The sequence below is a fragment of the Lycium ferocissimum genome, chromosome 9 (genome assembly GCF_029784015.1).
Source record: "Lycium ferocissimum isolate CSIRO_LF1 chromosome 9, AGI_CSIRO_Lferr_CH_V1, whole genome shotgun sequence".
In the NCBI taxonomy this organism is placed as follows: Eukaryota; Viridiplantae; Streptophyta; class Magnoliopsida; order Solanales; family Solanaceae; genus Lycium; species Lycium ferocissimum.
This window is the reverse complement of record NC_081350.1, coordinates 33756473-33774898: the sequence shown is the minus strand read 5'-3', so window position 1 is coordinate 33774898 and position 18426 is coordinate 33756473. Positions and strand designations below refer to the sequence as shown.

At 31.0% G+C, this 18426-nt stretch overlaps 1 protein-coding gene across 1 annotated transcript; it reads left to right on the top strand.

Moving 5' to 3' along the window:
• The first annotated feature begins 11428 nt into the window (after nucleotides 1-11428).
• On the top strand, nucleotides 11429-12719 carry LOC132069435 (zinc finger protein ZAT1-like). The gene has a single exon (XM_059462779.1). It carries the CDS (start codon nucleotides 11605-11607, stop codon nucleotides 12508-12510), a length of 906 nt encoding a protein of 301 aa, XP_059318762.1. The 5' UTR covers nucleotides 11429-11604; the 3' UTR covers nucleotides 12511-12719.
• Nucleotides 12720-18426: the final 5707 nt, after the last annotated feature.

The window sequence follows — 18426 nt, the reverse complement described above, 5'->3', positions numbered from 1 at the left end:
AGTCAGCCCCTCATTCTGAAATCCAAGCCCTTTTACAGGTGGGTCATTTGCACGATTGCCTTTTAAAGGCACTGGTCTTTAATTTTTTTCTCTCAAACTGGTGGTCTTTAATTTTTGTCCTTCGCTTCATATCCCGAGTTTTTGGGTTTGAATCCAGGCTCAGTCAAAAAAAAAAAAAAAAACGCAAGGCAGAGGTTGTAGCAAAATTAGGCCTATTCAAGCAAAAGTTAAGCCTTAAAGCAGAGGTTTGCAAAATTTCAACTAAATAAAAAATTTTTTTGCCTTAGATTTTGAAATCCAACTTATGCCTTGCGAATTCAAACTCTACCTTGCGATTTTTTTAATTTTTTTTTGACTGAGCAGGGGTTCGAACCCGGAACCAAGGCGTTTTTAGCGAAGGGTAAAATTAAAGACCAGTGCCTTTGAAGGGCATTCCGCACGAAAAAAATGCTTATGGGGATCGGAGTTGGCTTACATAAAATATCTATTTTCACTCAAAAGTTGGATTGAATTTGGGCTGAAATGAGTTAGGCTAAAATGGATTGTCCGATTTTTACTAAGCTTTAATTTTTTTGTTTATTCTTTTATAATTTGCAAATACCTAATAACACTTCTTTTTCTTCATTATGACTATGTATAAAACATATCAAACAAAAATAATTTGATAGAATTTTTCATAGGTTAATTTGGACTATATATCATCCCAATATTTAAATGAGCTGAAATAGTTGGGCTAAAATGAGCTGAACTAATCATTGTGAGGGTCAACAATTCGCCCAAACTTGGGACACATTTGCTGATTAGACGGGTCATATTTTCATGAACTAATTTTATCATCCCTGGCGGAAATACTACGGCTGGTAGAAAAACCCGCTCACAGTCACGTGGTGTTCTACTAGATGCTACAAGAGACCGCGAGGAAGCTTCTGTTAAAAATGCTTTCAATGACAAAATGAAAAAAGAGGATGAAAAAGTGGAAGCCAAGAAATCAAGAAAACGAATTTGAATCCATTGAAGTCATACAAAAAATTCCTGATCATCTATGAAGTTATTGTATAAGCATGATTTTTATAGAAAATCTGTATGTTGATTCGGTTGGGGAACGTCTTTGTTGCATGATTTTTTATTACACTTCTTTTGAGCCAAGAGTCTATGGAAAAAATCTCTCTATCACACAAATGTAGGGATAAAATTTGGGTACATTCTATTCTTTCAAAATTCCATTTGTGTAATTACACTGGATTGTTATTGTTGTTGTTGTTGGTATTGTGGTAAACAGAGTATTTTAGGCTAACTGACTGAAACTTAGATAATATGAGCGGCTAACTGGCTCAGTATGTTTTTTCCCCTTCTAAATGATGGTGGAAATAAATTTTGATTCTTTTTTTTTTTTTTTTTTTTTTTGTTTGGGGGGGGGGGGGGGGGGGGTTTGGTAGGGGTGCAATGGTGACAGGTGGGGATGGTGGTTTGGTGCAATTATACTTATTGAGAATAGCGCAAAAGTAGAAACTTGAAGAGCTCAGTCAAAAAAAGAAAAGAAAAAGAAGAGCTCAGTCTAAAGGTTGATGAAACTATAACCTCAAGTTGAATTTTCTGCTCTAACATTTAAATAATACTTTCATCAACTTGTTTAGTGTAAGGTCCCAAATTTAAATACCAAACTCTACAATACTATTTAAGTTAACAATCAGTCCTTTTATATAGGTGGTTGATGGACACACACCACACCTAACACAATCAAATTTTCCTTCTGTTGACTGGTCATTTAGTGATCATAATAGCCCTTATGGGAAATAGAGCAAAATTGCCCTTATTTTAACTATGGGAAATATAGCAAATACATGAGCTAGTCTATTTATGATATGTAATTTGGGACTAAATTCAAACAGGGGCAAATTTGTTCTATTTCTCATAGTTGAGGGGCAAATCTGAACCAATTCATCAATGATAAGGGTATATTTGAGACCAAAGTTAAAATAAGGGCAATTTTGCTCTATTTCCCATAGTTGAGGGGGGTATTTTCAACCCTTTTCCCTAATTCAATTAATAAGGCTCAAAAATTTAAAACATACAACTTCAAGCAGGACCTCGAACCCTCAACCTATTAATGTGTTTGACCAGTTAGACGAAGAAGTATATATTGTCTGGTAGAGTCAATTCGTTATACGTAGGTATTATATTTTGTTTTTGTGTATCATATATAGTAGTACTAGTAAAATTTACCGACCAAGCAGTGTCGAGTGACACCGCGTACCTAAGGTGGTTCCGCCCCTGGTGGTGGTGATGCGTGTCATGTACTTCCAAGACTGGGAGATCTTAATTGCAGAAATGAGAACTTACATTATGATGGACAATATTTTTCATTCAAATTAGTGTAGTAAAATATATATTAACCTTTTTTTTTTTTAACTTAAAAATGATGGGAGTACATGAGAGAGTAGGATATAATGCAGACTGGAGAGGTTAGTAAAAAAAAAAAAAAAAAGCAGTGGTACAGCATCTGCAACGATATCAGCCTCTTTCTACCTAAAAGAAAAGAAAACAAGAAAGCATAAACAGCCGAATTTGAACTGAATAAATGAATAGTGTCTTTAGTACTATTACTGCACTGCCCCTCTGCTCTGAAAAAGGTGAAAGACGCATTGCTTTTGCATTGAAACTTGCATACAGACAAAATATCAAATACTACTCTCTTATATCCGTATTCCACCATCGATTAATCCTAAGTCACGCTGTGTAAGTCTATTAAAGGAAAAAAAAAACATTATTATTAAAAAGACTTTTGTACCTAAAATTTGAACCCGAGGCTTTGCTGAAGAGTCGACAGATCCCAAATGACACACTTATTTTTTAGTCTGTTTAAATAGAGGTGTCAAACGGGTTGAACCGGCCCAGAACCGGCACCGGTTTGCCCAACCGGCCGATTGCCATGTAAAAAATCGTCTATGGCCAACGGTTATCGGTTAATCGGGTCCGGTTAGCGGTTGGGTTTTTATAATCCGTAACTGGCCCGGTTTGATTTCAAAAAATCGGTTAGTTGGTTCAACGGCTATATTATTATTATTATTTTTATTATTATTATTAAACTGTTGCTCCACAGTGTAATTTTTTTTTAAAATTTTTTACTTAAATCCGGATTTGTAATAAATTATATATATATATATATATATATATATATATATATATATACCTATGGTTATAAGTATTAAGAAACTCAAGATTGTATATTATAAGCGTAGTATATGTAATATAGATTGTATACTTTTTATTTTCAAGCATATTTTTAACTTAAGTATATTATATATATATTATATATTTAAGTGTGTGTGTGTGTGTGTATATACATATTATAACTTAAGTTTATATATTTATAACAACTTATGAGTATTATAAAATTCAAGATTGTTTTTTTTTTCTAAGTATATAACTTTCTATTTTATAACTTAAGTATATGTATATTATAAGTATATTGTAGGTATATATGTTTAAGTTATATGTATTATAACTTAAATTTTATATTTACTAATAACTCATGAGTATTATAAAATTCAAGATTGTATATTTATAAATATATAGATTTATAACTTTCTAATAACCCAGTAACAACTATTTTTGTTGATTTAAAAAAAAAAAAAAAAATTAGTTATCGGTTGTCCAACCTATTCGGGCGGTTGATCGTCCAACGGTTCCAATTTTGCCAACCCGTGACCGGCCGTTCTCAAATGGGTGCCCGTCAACCTGGAATAGGGAATCCGGTTTTGCCAACGGTCACCGATTACAAGCGGTTCAACCGGCCCATTTGACAGGTTTAGTTTGTTAAAAAAAAAAAATCTATATTTAAAAATAATTTAACTTCAAAATATCATTTTACTTTAAATGAAATAATTCAATGTCGCACAAATATTTAAGATTTATTTTAAATAAAAAAATATTCCTTGTTTCTTAAACTTTATATTTTGATAAATCGTGCCACATAAAGAGTGACGGACGGAGTTCCATAAAGACAAACACCAAACTTGAGAAAAGGCCATAAATAGTCGGTCACACCTTACGGTTTTAGTCCCTTAACTATTCAAAACTTATCAAATTTGATCTCCGTCTATTTTTTATACAAACGCATAAACCTCCGTGAGATTTATGTTAAAGTCGTCTCTCTCTCTCTCCTTCTTTTTCCTCGAGTTCCTCTTGTTAAAAAAAAAAAAAAAAAAAAGAGCATTTTGGCAATCGGTGTCATTCTCGAGTCTCCGAAATTCAAAAAGACAAACTTAAAAAATTCTTCTCAAACACTACTGGCAAAAATAGTTATTTTTAAAAACGAGAAAAAATATAATTATTTTCTAAAATAAATCCGTCGCTTTTTTTTTTTTTTTTAAATTTTTTTATAAATGATAAATTAAATCAATGTAAGTATATGAACAAAGAATTGTAGTGGTAAAGCCTTTTAATGCCAAGGAACATACCCGGGTTCTATTCCAAGTTCCTACATTTCATTCTTTAATTTTCAAAAAAAAAAATACCCGACGGGAGTCCATCGGTTTTTTTAATTTTTTTTTTTTTTTTTTTTTTTTTTACAAAACCGATGGACTCCGTCGGTTTTTCTTCGGTTACGAAAAGCGAGAGAGAACTTGAGGAAAAAAGTTGAGGTTAAAGAATGAATGAGGGAAAAGAAGCGGGAGAGAGAGAGAGAGACGGAGTTTGAGGAATGGTTTAACATTAATCTCACGGAGGTTTATGGGTTTATGTTTGTTTATATAAAAAATAGACGGAGACCAAATTTGATAAGTTTTTGAATAGTTAAAGGTTAAGTGTATAAAGACAAACAGATAAGGACTATTTATGGCCTTTTCTCCACCAAACTTGAAGTGCATTTGATGTTCATATCCAAGTCAATATATACAAGACACGTATATTTATGAACTGATTCACCTAACCACAATCAAGTGCCTAGATTTGCACTTTAATTTGTGACTCTTAAGATTAAATTGTTGAATTAAGTTATACATATTGGCACGATCAGTATTGCAAGGGTAATTGTACTCCATCCATCTCAAATACTTGTTTGCTTCCGAAAATCAAATTATATGAATTTAACTAACATTTTAAGATTTTTTTTTCATCATATTGATATGAGAAGAATTGCAACTTATAGTACTTTTTGAATATTTTTTAAATATCTATATTTTTAATCTTAAAATATTGAATTAATTAATCCGATTTAGCTTTGAAGATTAGTCAAATTGACCATCAAGAAGCGAAACGTGACACTCCATCCGTCCCAATTTAAGTGTCTTACTTTCTTTTTCGGTCTGTCCCAAAAAGAGTGTCTCTTTCTGTATTTAGTAATTTGACAATTCAAACATCCTACATGATAAATTTATAACCACAAGATTCAAATGACATTTTAGTACATTACACACATCTTCAATTTAGGACCACAAGATTCAAAAATCTCTATTTATTTCTTAAACTTCATGCCTAATCAAATTAATACACTTAAAATGAAACGGAGGGAGTACTATTTTGTGACGGAGGGAGTAAAATTTTTGACTCGGTTATTTTTGATGTACATTGTGGGGTGACCGTAAGACTAGCCAAGTCTAAGACACTTGCACGAATACATAGATTCTTTTAATTAGGATCAAATCTTGATTATATAAGAAATCATCAACTCTAACGAGCCACTTGCACACAAACGAATATATCCATTAATTTGATATCCTCATTTAATGGTTACGATAATTAAAATTGTTTAATTGAGGCGGGCTTCTATGAACTTGTCCTACTAAGATTGACTTTGCAGATCTAATCATTCAGCGTACTATAGTCATGAAAGAAATCGACAAAGTTAAAATTCGAGAAAAAAATCCAAAGAATGGTTTGGTTTGACGTGTTTGGTGTTGAAAAAAAAAAAACCGACCATAATTGGTTTGGTTTGATTTTAGTAAAATATTGAACCTTGCGACATTACGTGTATTGGATTTTAAAAATATTATATACATAAAATTATTTATTTGTAATGTAATTTGTAAATATTGCTTAAATTTTTTCATAGTTTTTTGTCTTTTATAATATTATTTTAAACTTGAACTTAGAATTTTAAATGCCAATAAGTTTTATATTCCATAGATGTTGGTAACTCAAATAAAGTCCAAATCAAAACCAACTCAACACTAATGCTAACAAAAGAAATTCAATTCTAACACTAGGAATGACAATAATGTTGGATATCTATTCTGTAGTTTTGCATAATTAGTTTAGAGTGTAAAAATACATACTTAATATATTTTCTTTGTCATGTAATTAATACTTATTAGCCGTACTTATTTTAGCATAACTTAGTATTTAGATTAAAGTCATTTTCTTTATGGCTTATTAATTAGTAATACTTATTTTAATCGATTTTATTATCTTTTTTGTTGAATATTTTAATACGAAGTCATCACCCATCTCACATTTTGTGTTATTTTCTTAAGAAACACCTTAGTTTTGTAGTTGTATCTTACTAGAACTAAAGAAATATTTGAAGTAAAAGTCATATGCTTTGTATGAAGACTTTTTTGAAAAAAAGCCCGAAAAACTCGAAAAAACGGAATAACCCGAGAAAACCCGAAGTTGAAAAACACGAATTTAATTGGTTTGGTTTGGTTTATAAATTTAAAAACCCGACGCAATTAGTTTGGTTTGGTATTTGAAAAATTCAAATCAATCCGATCCATGTACACCGCTACAGCGTACTATAGTCATGAAAGAATCTCACAATAAGTTAAAATTTGAAATATTGAATCCAAAGAAACTTATGTTTGAACGTGAATTTTACCTAGAATAAGATTCGGGGAAGTAAAATATTGCTTGCGAATATCAGTATTTCAATTAAAATGTAACATTCAAATATTTTAATAGTAGTTAACTTAGAAGTTCAATTAGTAAAGTTTGGTATTTCACAATACTCACGGTAGACCAACTAGTATAGACAGTGTTCAAAACAAAAACAAAAAAAAATTAAAAAAAATTAAAAATAGAAAACTAGTTTGAGGATTTGGATGAACTTTAACACCACTATAATTCTCGGAAAGACATTACTATCATGACACAGAATAATCAATGGTTCTAAGTTACATCCATCATGAATATGTTTTGGAAAATTAACAACCAACTTATATATATACACTTTTGTACCACTTATTATCAGTAGTGGAGCTAAAGTTATCTTTATTTACTCAAAGCATTTATTAATGTTGATTTAAATATATTAATTGGCTTGTGACTGATTTCATCGTTGTCTCTTGTTCAAAGAATATCAATTAAAATCCGTTTGCTGAAAATTTATACTCCCTCAATTTCAATTAATGTGAATCTATTTTTTTTTTAGGTCCGTGTTAAAAAGAATGTCTTCTTTTCATAGTTGAAACAATTTATCTTTATGTAATGATTTATAGCCACATAAAATATGTATCTTATTTTACATCACAAGTTCTTCTTGTTTATTTTAAATTCCGTGCCGATTAAATATGCTCACATAAATTAAAACGGAAGAAATATTACGTAAGTAAACAAAGTTCCTATTTTATATGTATATATAATAAAATGGATGTCTGTAGGCAGAGTCAGATGCCAAATGGCATGCAGCAAAAGCACCACCTATGTGATTTTAACGTTTTTTCGTGACAGTCGGCGTGGCTAAACGTAATGGCATCGCAACGTTTGTTGTTATTTGCTCTTATGTCTTCTTTATTTTCTATTCGGATTTAAAATTTCGTACAAGACGATTCATTTGAATTCGCACCACATAGGGCACATTTAGGGAAGCGTAACCTACCAAAAATTATTTCATACTCAGAACTTAAACTCGAGACCTCTAATTAACGGAGGAGCAGCCGCATCCGCCACATTTTTTCATAGTGATCTCATGTCTTTTATTCTTTCTTGTTTTATGTACTTTTGTTTCTCTTTTGCTTTTTTAATTACTGAATACTTACAATTAAATATTAACTAATATTTAATAAATATTTAATACAAATAAAAATTTGAACAAAAATTACTAAATTTATGTGAATCCATTCCTCCTTATATGCAATGACTACTTATGGTCGTTTGAAGGTGCAATAGGATGGTGGAGTTAAAATTTCCAACTCGTAGCAATGGTTGGAAGCTAATAAGTCATTGAAAATTCAACAACAACAACAACAACAACAATAATAATAATAATAATAATAATAATAATAATAATAATAATAACAATAACAACAACTCACCCGTAAATTGGTGCCTTAAACCTTTTTTCCCCTTCCATTATATATGGATCTCCCCTACGGCAACTGAAAAAATGGGATGGGGCTCTTCATTTTTCGTCTCTCCATTTTTCTCAAGTTCTGCCTTAGATTAGCGGTACATGGCATGGGTTACAATTATTTGCTAAGATTTAATTGACTAAAATAACCCCCTAACCATCATTTACATAGTTAATAACTTATTCATAAATATATTAAAGTACTTTCTCTCTCTTTCTATTTTAATTTTCCTAACAGTAAAATATTTTTGTTGTGTAGGAAAATTAAAATAGTAAGAGAGAGATAATATTATAATATATTTATGGATAAGTTATTAATTATGTAAATCATGATTAGGTCTTTATTTTGGTCAATTAAATCTTAGTTATTAATTCTAATCCATGTCATGTGTCCCTAATCTAAGATTGAACTTGACGAAAATGAAGAGGAGCAAATGCAATACCTTGTGGTAAAAGTAAATTGGCCGTCACATTAATCTTTTGAGAAACATTTGCATGTGGAAAGAGAAAAAAAAAAAAAGGATTATTTGTAGAATATTGTGATAAAGCAAAATCAACCATGTGATTCTGTGATGCACGATAAATAAAACTCAAGGATTAGAACACATTAATTTGTATCACGGACAATAAACTTAGGTAGTTCAAATTCTCCATCTACTAATAGTCTAATACTATGGGAAACCAGCAGACATCTAAGTTCTTTCTTTCAGTTCAGAGGATTATACCACCATTTATGTTTTTGCACCTAGTTCTTTTGTTTTGAATATTTTATTTTCAAGTTCCGAGCGCGCACTAAAGCTAGAGCAGCTCTTTTTGGCGATATAGATGTAATTTCACTAATTCAGTAAATTATATTTGTTGTAACCAAAAAGGAACTACACCTTGCATAAATATCACAGTTATAAATCACTAAGAGGGAATAAATCTGTTTTTTTTTTTTTTATGATACTTAAATAAAATTATGTGACTTTCTTATTATAAAAAAAGCTATCTAGTATTTTATGTTATAAACCATAATACAGTGATATTTGTACAATGAAAATCGAGTAATCATATATGAAATTAGTCATCAGGAAGCAGAGAACACAACAACCTTTCTTTTGTTAGTTTCATATATTTTCTTGTTTTGTGTTTGGTGTTCGGTATTCGTATATCTCAATTAAAATGTATTTTTGCATAAAATTCATTAAAGAGGGAAACACTACTTTTAAAAAAATTCTATACGCTGAACTCGAATCCAAACCTTTAGTTAAGAGTGATTTTCAGTTTTATATTTGATTTATTTTTTTCTCCTCACAAAAGTAGAAATAAAGTTTGTATACATTCTACCCTCTCCAGACCAAATTTGTTGGGATTACACTGGGTTTGTTGTTATTGAATTTGAATTTTTGCTCTACACGAAAATAAAGCAAGGTGGAACAGAGAAGAAGAGGATTATCAGTGACTTCTGATTTGGTTACAACAAACCCCAACTGTTTATTTGACTTCTAGTATGGCATAAGCCAGCCATATCCACAATGTATTTATTTCTATTATGACCAAACAAAGTTCTCGAAATTCGTGTTATAATACTTACGATTTGCAAGATTAACTCCCAATCTTGTGGTGAATAGTATGCCTTAAAATAATTTTACATAGTATCAGGGAATAGAAAATATTTAACTAGACAAAATAGTTACTAATATTTTATTCTATCACGGTTAGATTATATATAATCTTTTGATTAATTGATTTTTTTCTTTGGAACATTTGTCTTCAACTTGCACTATGTGTGATACGTCTATACACATACGTTCAGAGCCATATATAAATATGAAAAGAAAAAATAATTTCTAGAATTAATTTGACAAAAATTAGATCTGAAACGGGTGATCATGTTCCCTTTTCTCAGGAAGTAGGAAAAGGCAAAAGTGAGAAAGATCCAAATTTTGCAACAAAATCTTTGGAAAAAGGTTAAAACAAAGACATTAATCATTTGTAGTTAGACATTAATCATTTGTAGTTACTAACAAACTAATAGTAATATGCCAGTAATTAACAATTTCAAGTACAAAAAAGATATAAGCCTAACAAAAATGAAAAAGCAACAAATATCTTATGATTCGTACAACATTCTGAAAAACATAAAGATAAAAAGTAGTAATAATTAATGAAAATAAAAGGGAAAGGTTTCTACTGAGAAGGCAGCATGTGCATGTTAGTTGTCCTTCTTTATCCACTTATGATCATGCTTTGCTCAAAATTGGAGTATTAAATTACTCCATTTTGCCGTCCCATGAAAATATTCAAATCACAAATTAGCAGTGTCATTTACCTCTATTATTAAAATAAAGATGAAAAACTATCTAAAATTATATAAATAAATTCTTTCTTATTTTTCACTTGCGCCTCGCTCGACGAATAACTTATTTGATTAAATTTCTAAAATCTGCTTATTATGAAAAATATTTTATGTTAGAATGTTTTTTGATTAAGTACTTTTAAATATTACAAATTTGTTTGATTAATTAATTAAAAAATACTTTTGTTAATATTAGAAGAAAAATAACTTTTTTCAACTAAAACAATTTTGGTTGCTATTCAAAATCACTTGGTCAAATACGCCAACACTCCAAAAAGCACATTTTAAAAGAAAATGAGCACTCTTGGTATTCACCGATTCTTAGCCAAATAGGTTATAATATCTATTCTCATTGGAAAGTCTTACTTTAAAAATAAAACGTTCTCTATTAAAGGTTTCATTCTTATGGTTCGAACCTGAAATTTCTTATTTACTGATCAGTACCACATCACAACCATTGGAGTATTTCTTCTATTTCAAATTTTATGGTATTTTTTGTTTTCGAGAGTTAATTTGGCTAATATTGAAGTTAAGTTGGATTGGATTGGATTGAATCAATTCAATATTTTAAAATTAAAATTTAGATATTTAAAAATTATACAAAAAGTTACATTTCATTTCTCGTCAATATGATTTTTTTTTAAAGTATTAGTCAAAATATACATAATTTAAATACAAAAAAATAAAAAATATCACATAAATTGAAACGGGGAGAAATAAGTAAATTCTAAATCAGATAATTTTATTCGAGCAGTTTTGGAATCAAACTATCCCTATTTGGTTGCAGAATGCTTGTCACCTGCTCCTCTTATAGCCTTAATAAGTTCCCATTCCCACTCTACTCTTCCTCAACTCTGTCCTAGAGAGAGAGAGAAACCTATACATACACACATATGTATCTATATATCTTCATGTTGATTAGTAACTAATCTTTGATCTAATCTGTTTTTTTGTGGTTGTTGTTGTTGAATGTTCTATGAGTATGGAGAAGCATAAATGCAAGCTATGTTCAAAGAAATTCTTGAGTGGAAAAGCTTTAGGTGGTCACATGAGGTCTCATTTAATACCTCTCCCACTTCCACCTAAGACTCCACAGTTAAATCAAGATTCCGGCGACCGGAGCAAGTCAACTCTGTCACTCTGTTCATCGGAAAATCAAGAACAAGAAGAGCAAATATTGGAACAGAAAGATTTTTACTATGGGTTGAGAGAAAATCCTAAAAAAAGCTTCAGAATAATAGATCCTGAGTTTTTGGATAGTGAAAGTGAAACTGAGTGGGAAAAAAACCAATCAAGAAGATCTAAAAGAAGTAGAAAAATGTTTGAAAATAATGAAGAAAAAGTTGGGTCATTGAGTTTGTTTTCAGATAGTTCTAGTGAAGAAGATATTGCTTTGTGTTTAATGATGCTTTCAAGAGATGTTTGGAGAAAGTCAAATCAAAATGGGAAGAAATGCTACCAATGTGGGATTTGTTACAAAATGTTCAAAACTTCTCAAGGTTTAGGTAGTCATAAAACCATTCACAAGAACAAAAACTATGAGGAAGAGTTACAAGAAAAATCATCAAAGAAAAAATTTGTTAGTGTGAAGAATATTGTGGATAAAAAATTGCATGAATGTCCATTTTGTGGGAAGTTTTTTCAGTCAGGTCAAGCATTAGGTGGGCACAAAAGATCACATTTTGTTATTATGAGTTCATCAACTACAGGTTCTTCTTCATCAACAAAACTTGGTGGTGATAGTTTAATGGAGTACTCAAATTCAGCTAATTTACCAAATGGGTTCATAGATCTTAACATGCCAGCACCACTTGAAGACAATGATTTTAGCCAACCAGATTTTTCAGCAGTGGAATTTCAACAAGAACAGGAAGTTGCATGAGAGGTTAAAAAATTTGCCCTTTAGTAAATTTTCAATCTTTTTCATGTCTTTTAGTAGTTTTTGTTAAATGGAGTTTGCTTATTTTTTATAAAAAGTAATGATCTAGTTTAGTCCCATTGTAGCTTCTCTTGTTTTGGGGTAGTAGTTTAGTAGTTGTTAACTTGTAACATACATTGCTTTGAAACTTTCACAAGCAATCTGAAAAATTAGTTGGGGGGGGAGGGACCAACTAGTGTAGGGGTAGGAGTAGAGTATAGTAGAAGAGAAGGATGAATTCTATATGTTATCATCACTCATCAGAGTCTCTGTATTCTTTTGGGTTTTTGTTACTTTTTTTTTCTTGTAGGAATATGGAAATTCTCTCAATTGAATATGCTTATGTGCATTGCTTGTGGTACAAGAACCTTTTGGTCATAGTGAAAATACCAAAGCAAAGTGCTGGTGATACTAAGACTTCTTTGGTGCCTTGTCTCTCTTTGTGCTGCTTCTGATTTTTTTTTTTTTCAAAATAAAAAAAAGAAAAGAAACCTTAAAGAATTCCATTGTTTTGTTCTCTCTCATCATTGCCTTTATGGATTTGTCTGCTTGAGGTCTGCAGTAGTAGTTTTTTTCCATCTGTGACAGATATGACTACCAGGATATACTTCTAAATTACTGAAATGACCCCAATTTTTTTTTTTTGGCCCTTTTCCACCTTACTTGACATGATTTTTTCTAGCATATGGGATTAGCACAACACTTCTATCCTATCCTGGTAAATAGCTTGACTGTTTGAGTAGGGCATTTACATCGTCTGGTATAAGGTCTAAGAAAAATAATCTATATATAAAATCTGGTATAATTTTATCTCATGTTTGATAATTTTTTTCAACTCCGTATTAGTTAAAATGTATTGATTTATACCACAATTCCAGTATAACTTTGTCCCTAGTTTAGAGTGGAATAACAAAACCATACTAGTTATACATGTATAAAATACTTGAAAGGACAATAATGCCCATTATTCTTCTTTGCCCATTATTCTTCTTCTCTAACCCTTCAAATATATTCCACTATCTGAGATAAAATGAAGAACTAACAATCAGTTCTTGAACTCGTCATTTTCCTCTGACCAAAAACCATCAAATTATAGCTTACATCAGCGAACAAGCATCACAAGAAAAGCTTTTGTTCCTGTTGTAGAATAGGCAATTTTTCTTGAGTCAATTTCAGCCGGCCATGGTAGATGATTTCATTACTTTTGAGCATCCAACGAAATTTTCACTTATTCAATGCTTTGGATTAGAAGAACTTCAGATAGAGAGAGAGAGAGAGAGCGCAATGTTATTACGAATGCCCAGGGCATAATTGTGAAGAAAGTTTTATGCAATTTAAAACCAAACAAATTATATTCCATACACCAATTTAATGTCACAAAACAAAACACCTAACAAAAAATAATCCTTGCATCACAATTCTTGTATAATTAATATCTGCATAACTAATTCCTGTGCATAACTTGTCACAATTACAACATTGCAATCCTATAGTAGATGTAAGAGGTAATAAACAGAAAACAAAGGTTAGTGTATATACCCTGTATCAAAAAAATCTACTTCAAAATTATTCCCTCTAGTTCTAATCCCGAAAGTGGTTAGTGATAAAGCAGTAAGTAGCATTTATGAAGAAAGGAGAAGTCTTCGTTTAATAAAGACCCCCAATTGCCTAGCAAATCAGCAGCTTCATTTGCTTCTCTAAAGCCGTGTTTGGATCTGTAATTGCTTTCATTTGTTAAGGCTTGAGAATCTGATCACCCCAACTTATAAATACTTTTGGTTTAATAATTGTTTTTTATGATTTTATCTGAATATCGTTTATAATCCTCAAAACATCCTCTCCAAATCAGAATTGCTAATTCTCTCCATTTTATTTTCGTTATTCGTCATTTGTCTTTTTTGATGTAAAAATAATTTTAATTTATAATTTCTGTAAATAGTTTTAAGGACATTTTAATTATTTTAATGGAAAGAGTGTTTGTCTATATGGTTATACTAAACAAACTGATTACTTATTATCAATTTCAAACATTTCTATCCAAATACATAACTGCTTATTTATAAATTCAACTTCATCACCTAAAATATCTTCATCACTTAATATTTATTATTTACTTTCAATTAGCTAACTCAAACGAGCTCTTAATAATAATTTGGGTTTATCAGCTACTCTTAATTAGTAATACAAAAAAGTTCAACGTCTTACGCTAAGGTCTAAAATGCGCTCTTATGAGGAGTGGACTTGGGAGCTAGCACTCAAATTAACAGTTAAAAAACAGCACAATTTGGTATAAAATATAAGAATTAATAAAAAGGAGAGAACTTTTAATGAGAGGTTTTCTTTTCTAAAATAATTAAAATTCCCATTCGTTTATTTTTCTACGTTGGAAGCGGTTGGCAAAATACACTTAAGTTGATTATGAGAATGTACAAATTGTGTTTAATAGATATAATTAAGTCAAGTTCGGTATTTAATAGGTATCATCTCTAATTTAGGTGTCTAAATGAAAACTTTTGCCAGTTGAGGTGTCCTGGACTCCCTGTATATATTCAGCCCGATATAAATAAGGAAATATGGAAGCTACTTGTATGCATTTGTTAAGGAAGCTGTCACTGTCAGTCACATAAATTTAAAACTCTGAGATTGAATATAATTGTATAGCCACCACATTTTTCTCTAATTAATTACTGTCGATCCCTTTGCCTTCAATATTCCAGCGTTAGACGTTGCAGATATATATTGTCAGAAAAAAAGAGAGTGTGAGTTTCTTTAATCCCATGATATTGCTTGCTTGTGTACGAATTTATTCTCTCACTATTTTTTATTTTTTTTCGGGAGGGTTGGGTTGGTGGTGCGGCCCGGGGGGGGGGGGGCGATTGAACCCACATTTCCCTATTATATTACTTCCACCCCAACATATTTAACATTAAAATTTCTTCATTTAACACTGTTAGAAAGAAAGTCACCCAAGGCTGTGATGAACGGATAAGATTCCTCCACCTTTAATCAGAGATCTTGAATCCGAGTTCTTAATATAAAAAAATCTTGAAAAAGAGCGTTTTCATCTTTAATGGACCTTAAGCGACAATTGACCCCTCAAAAGTTAAGGAGTGTTTCACCTTTATTGGTTTGTAAAGTCCATCTATCGGATAATAAATTGATTGAATAAACAATAATGCATATGGATACTTCTTTTAAGATTGGTGATGCCCCTGACAGAGGGTTGGTTGATGAGGACGGTTCAAGCAGGACTGATAGACTTCTGAATATGAGGTACACATGACATTTTAGACGAATCTCACATCTGAATAGGAGAAGAAAGTTAAGAGCTTTATAAAGCATACAACTCAAGTTCACATGGTATGTAAGCTTTTGAGCTCGATATAGCACCCGAAAGACAAATTTGTATGGGCCTAGACCGAAGCAAACAACATGTGTCATGAACTTGGGATTGTGACAACCGAGGGGGATATAAGAGGGTGTTCCCGAAAAACAAATATATGTAAATTTTCCGTATTTATGTTCATATATTAACTTTTGAACACCCTCAAAGAAAAATTATGTGTATAACTTTTTTTTTTTTTTTGGGATTGTGATAACATGTGTAGAATTTGCCTAGATTAGGCTTCAGCACAATTGAAGATATATCTTATATGGAATACATGCCAAAACTATTTATTTTATATAGTCTTTTGTTGGGTAACTACGTAAAGTTCACTGTTTTTGATTTGGATGCAAAAGTTCAATAATGCAGATATCACTCACCGGCGCCCACGTCTTCTCAACAAGTATAAGAAAGTACGGAAACTTTGTTTGTGTGCGGACCCGCATGGAAGGGTGGTGCACTCCTACCCCTCGGAAAAAAATATGTATATATATATGTGTATATATTTTGAGAAAATAATATATATTTAATTATGCACTCTAGCAAACGAAAGTTTCTGTAGAGTACGTTGGTTCCAACTGTTGCTTCCTTTACATGTCACCCCTGATTGAACCCGAATGCCACTTTTAATAATTATTTTTTTAGCCTATTTTTAGGAAAACAATAAGCATTAAATGAGCTCGCCGCATTCGAAACTGCACTGTCACCAATGTTGCACAGCCTTAGTCCCTGAGCTATCTCTTTCATTTGCTTCACTCTATTAAATTTTATTTATTACCTTTATTTGACCTATATACTTGTATTTTTGCCACTGCTACACTATTAATGACCGTCCGACATAGTATTATACTATTATCCCTCAGTCATCATTAAATTTTTTATTGACATTTATGTTAAGATAATGATGCCCCCGCCGTCTTAAAATCCTGAGTCCGCCTCTATTTTTGTATATCATATTACTAACAATTACAGTACTTTTTTTGTTATTATATAATATCCAACTTCTGAACACCTTTCAAAGGCATATTGATATTTACTACTAACAATTACAGTACTTTTTTTTTGTTATTATATAATATCCAACTTCTGAACACCTTTCAAAGGCATATTAATATTTACTACTCTGTCCAAACCTGGAGGTGGCGATTTTGAAAATTATAGTCTTCTTGCAATAATTAATCCAGGAATTGGCATTGAGTTTTAAATATTTTGCTATTTGGGTGACAATCATGTGTTACTCTTTATATTATTTTGTTGGCTTTGTTGTTGAGCTAATAAATGAAAGTCTTTCTATGCATTTCATTTCGATCACTACAAGAGAATACCTTCGATCAATTGATCGGGGCTTGGTTTCTATCCAAAACCGCTATCTCTGTAGTTCTCCCCAAACATAACCGTAGAATAATTGAGTTTGTGTTATATATTGAATTTTAGATTTAAGACATTTTATTTTACCACTAGACGTATACTTCATTATTCAAGTATTAATGATATTCTTTGAAATGATTATGCAAGATCATTTGGTCATTTGAATGTATTCAATTATTTATTTCATCTTATATCAAGTTATATGTATTCATCATATGCAAGCTAGAAATTATACCTAGCTAGGAAAATATCACAATCCAAACATAAATAAACGCTAGGATATTTATCAAATTAGCTATAGAATGACCATGACATAATATTCCTTGCTGTTTGCTAGTCATTTAGCTAGGGCCACTCCAAGCTAAGTTTTGTAAAGTCAACATTGACCAAACAAACTTTGCTAGGAATTTAGCTAGCACAAGCCGTCGCAAATGTTTTGCTAGGAGTAGTGCCTAGCAGAGATATCCTAGCTAAATTAGGTACGGAAAACAAATTCTTCTAGCTAAAATTTAGCTAAGAGCTTCTCAGCTACGGACGTTTCCTAGGCCCGCTCCTAGCTAAATTGATGTTAGCTAGGGAATTTGTCACTTTAGCTAGGATTTGTGTCTCTAGCTAAACACTTGTTCTCTTGTATTAATGCATATATAACGCATGGCTGGTTGCTTTACTAGGTTTAGCCCGATACATTTGGCATTCGACTATAAGAAATTGTCATATAACTTCCAAATTACTACTAATTAAAGACGATCAGGGTGGCTGAGGGAGGAGGCTAGTGAAGTTTTTGCTTTATGGCCCCAAAAATTTGAGGCCCCAAATTTTTTAATTAATTGAATTTTATGATTTTAGTTTAGCTTAGATAATATTATGGATTATTGCAAAAATAAATAATATTTATAAAAAAGGGAAAGAAAGAATTGCTTATTTTTTATAGAAGAAATATTTTAAAATTTTGAATTAAACTATTCACATCTTCATATAAGTAAATAAAATTTTATACAACAACATCTAACAAACTGTATTGCAAACACATGGTTAACATCTTATTAACTTCAATTAATCCACATTAATATAAATAATAGCAATATTAGACTTTATGCCTTTTAAGGATTTACTACTCTAAACAACAT

Bases quoted from the DNA above. Each gene is read 5' to 3' on its own strand.
- LOC132069435 (XM_059462779.1), top strand. From the start codon at position 11,605: ATGAGTATGGAGAAGCATAAATGCAAGCTATGTTCAAAGAAATTCTTG.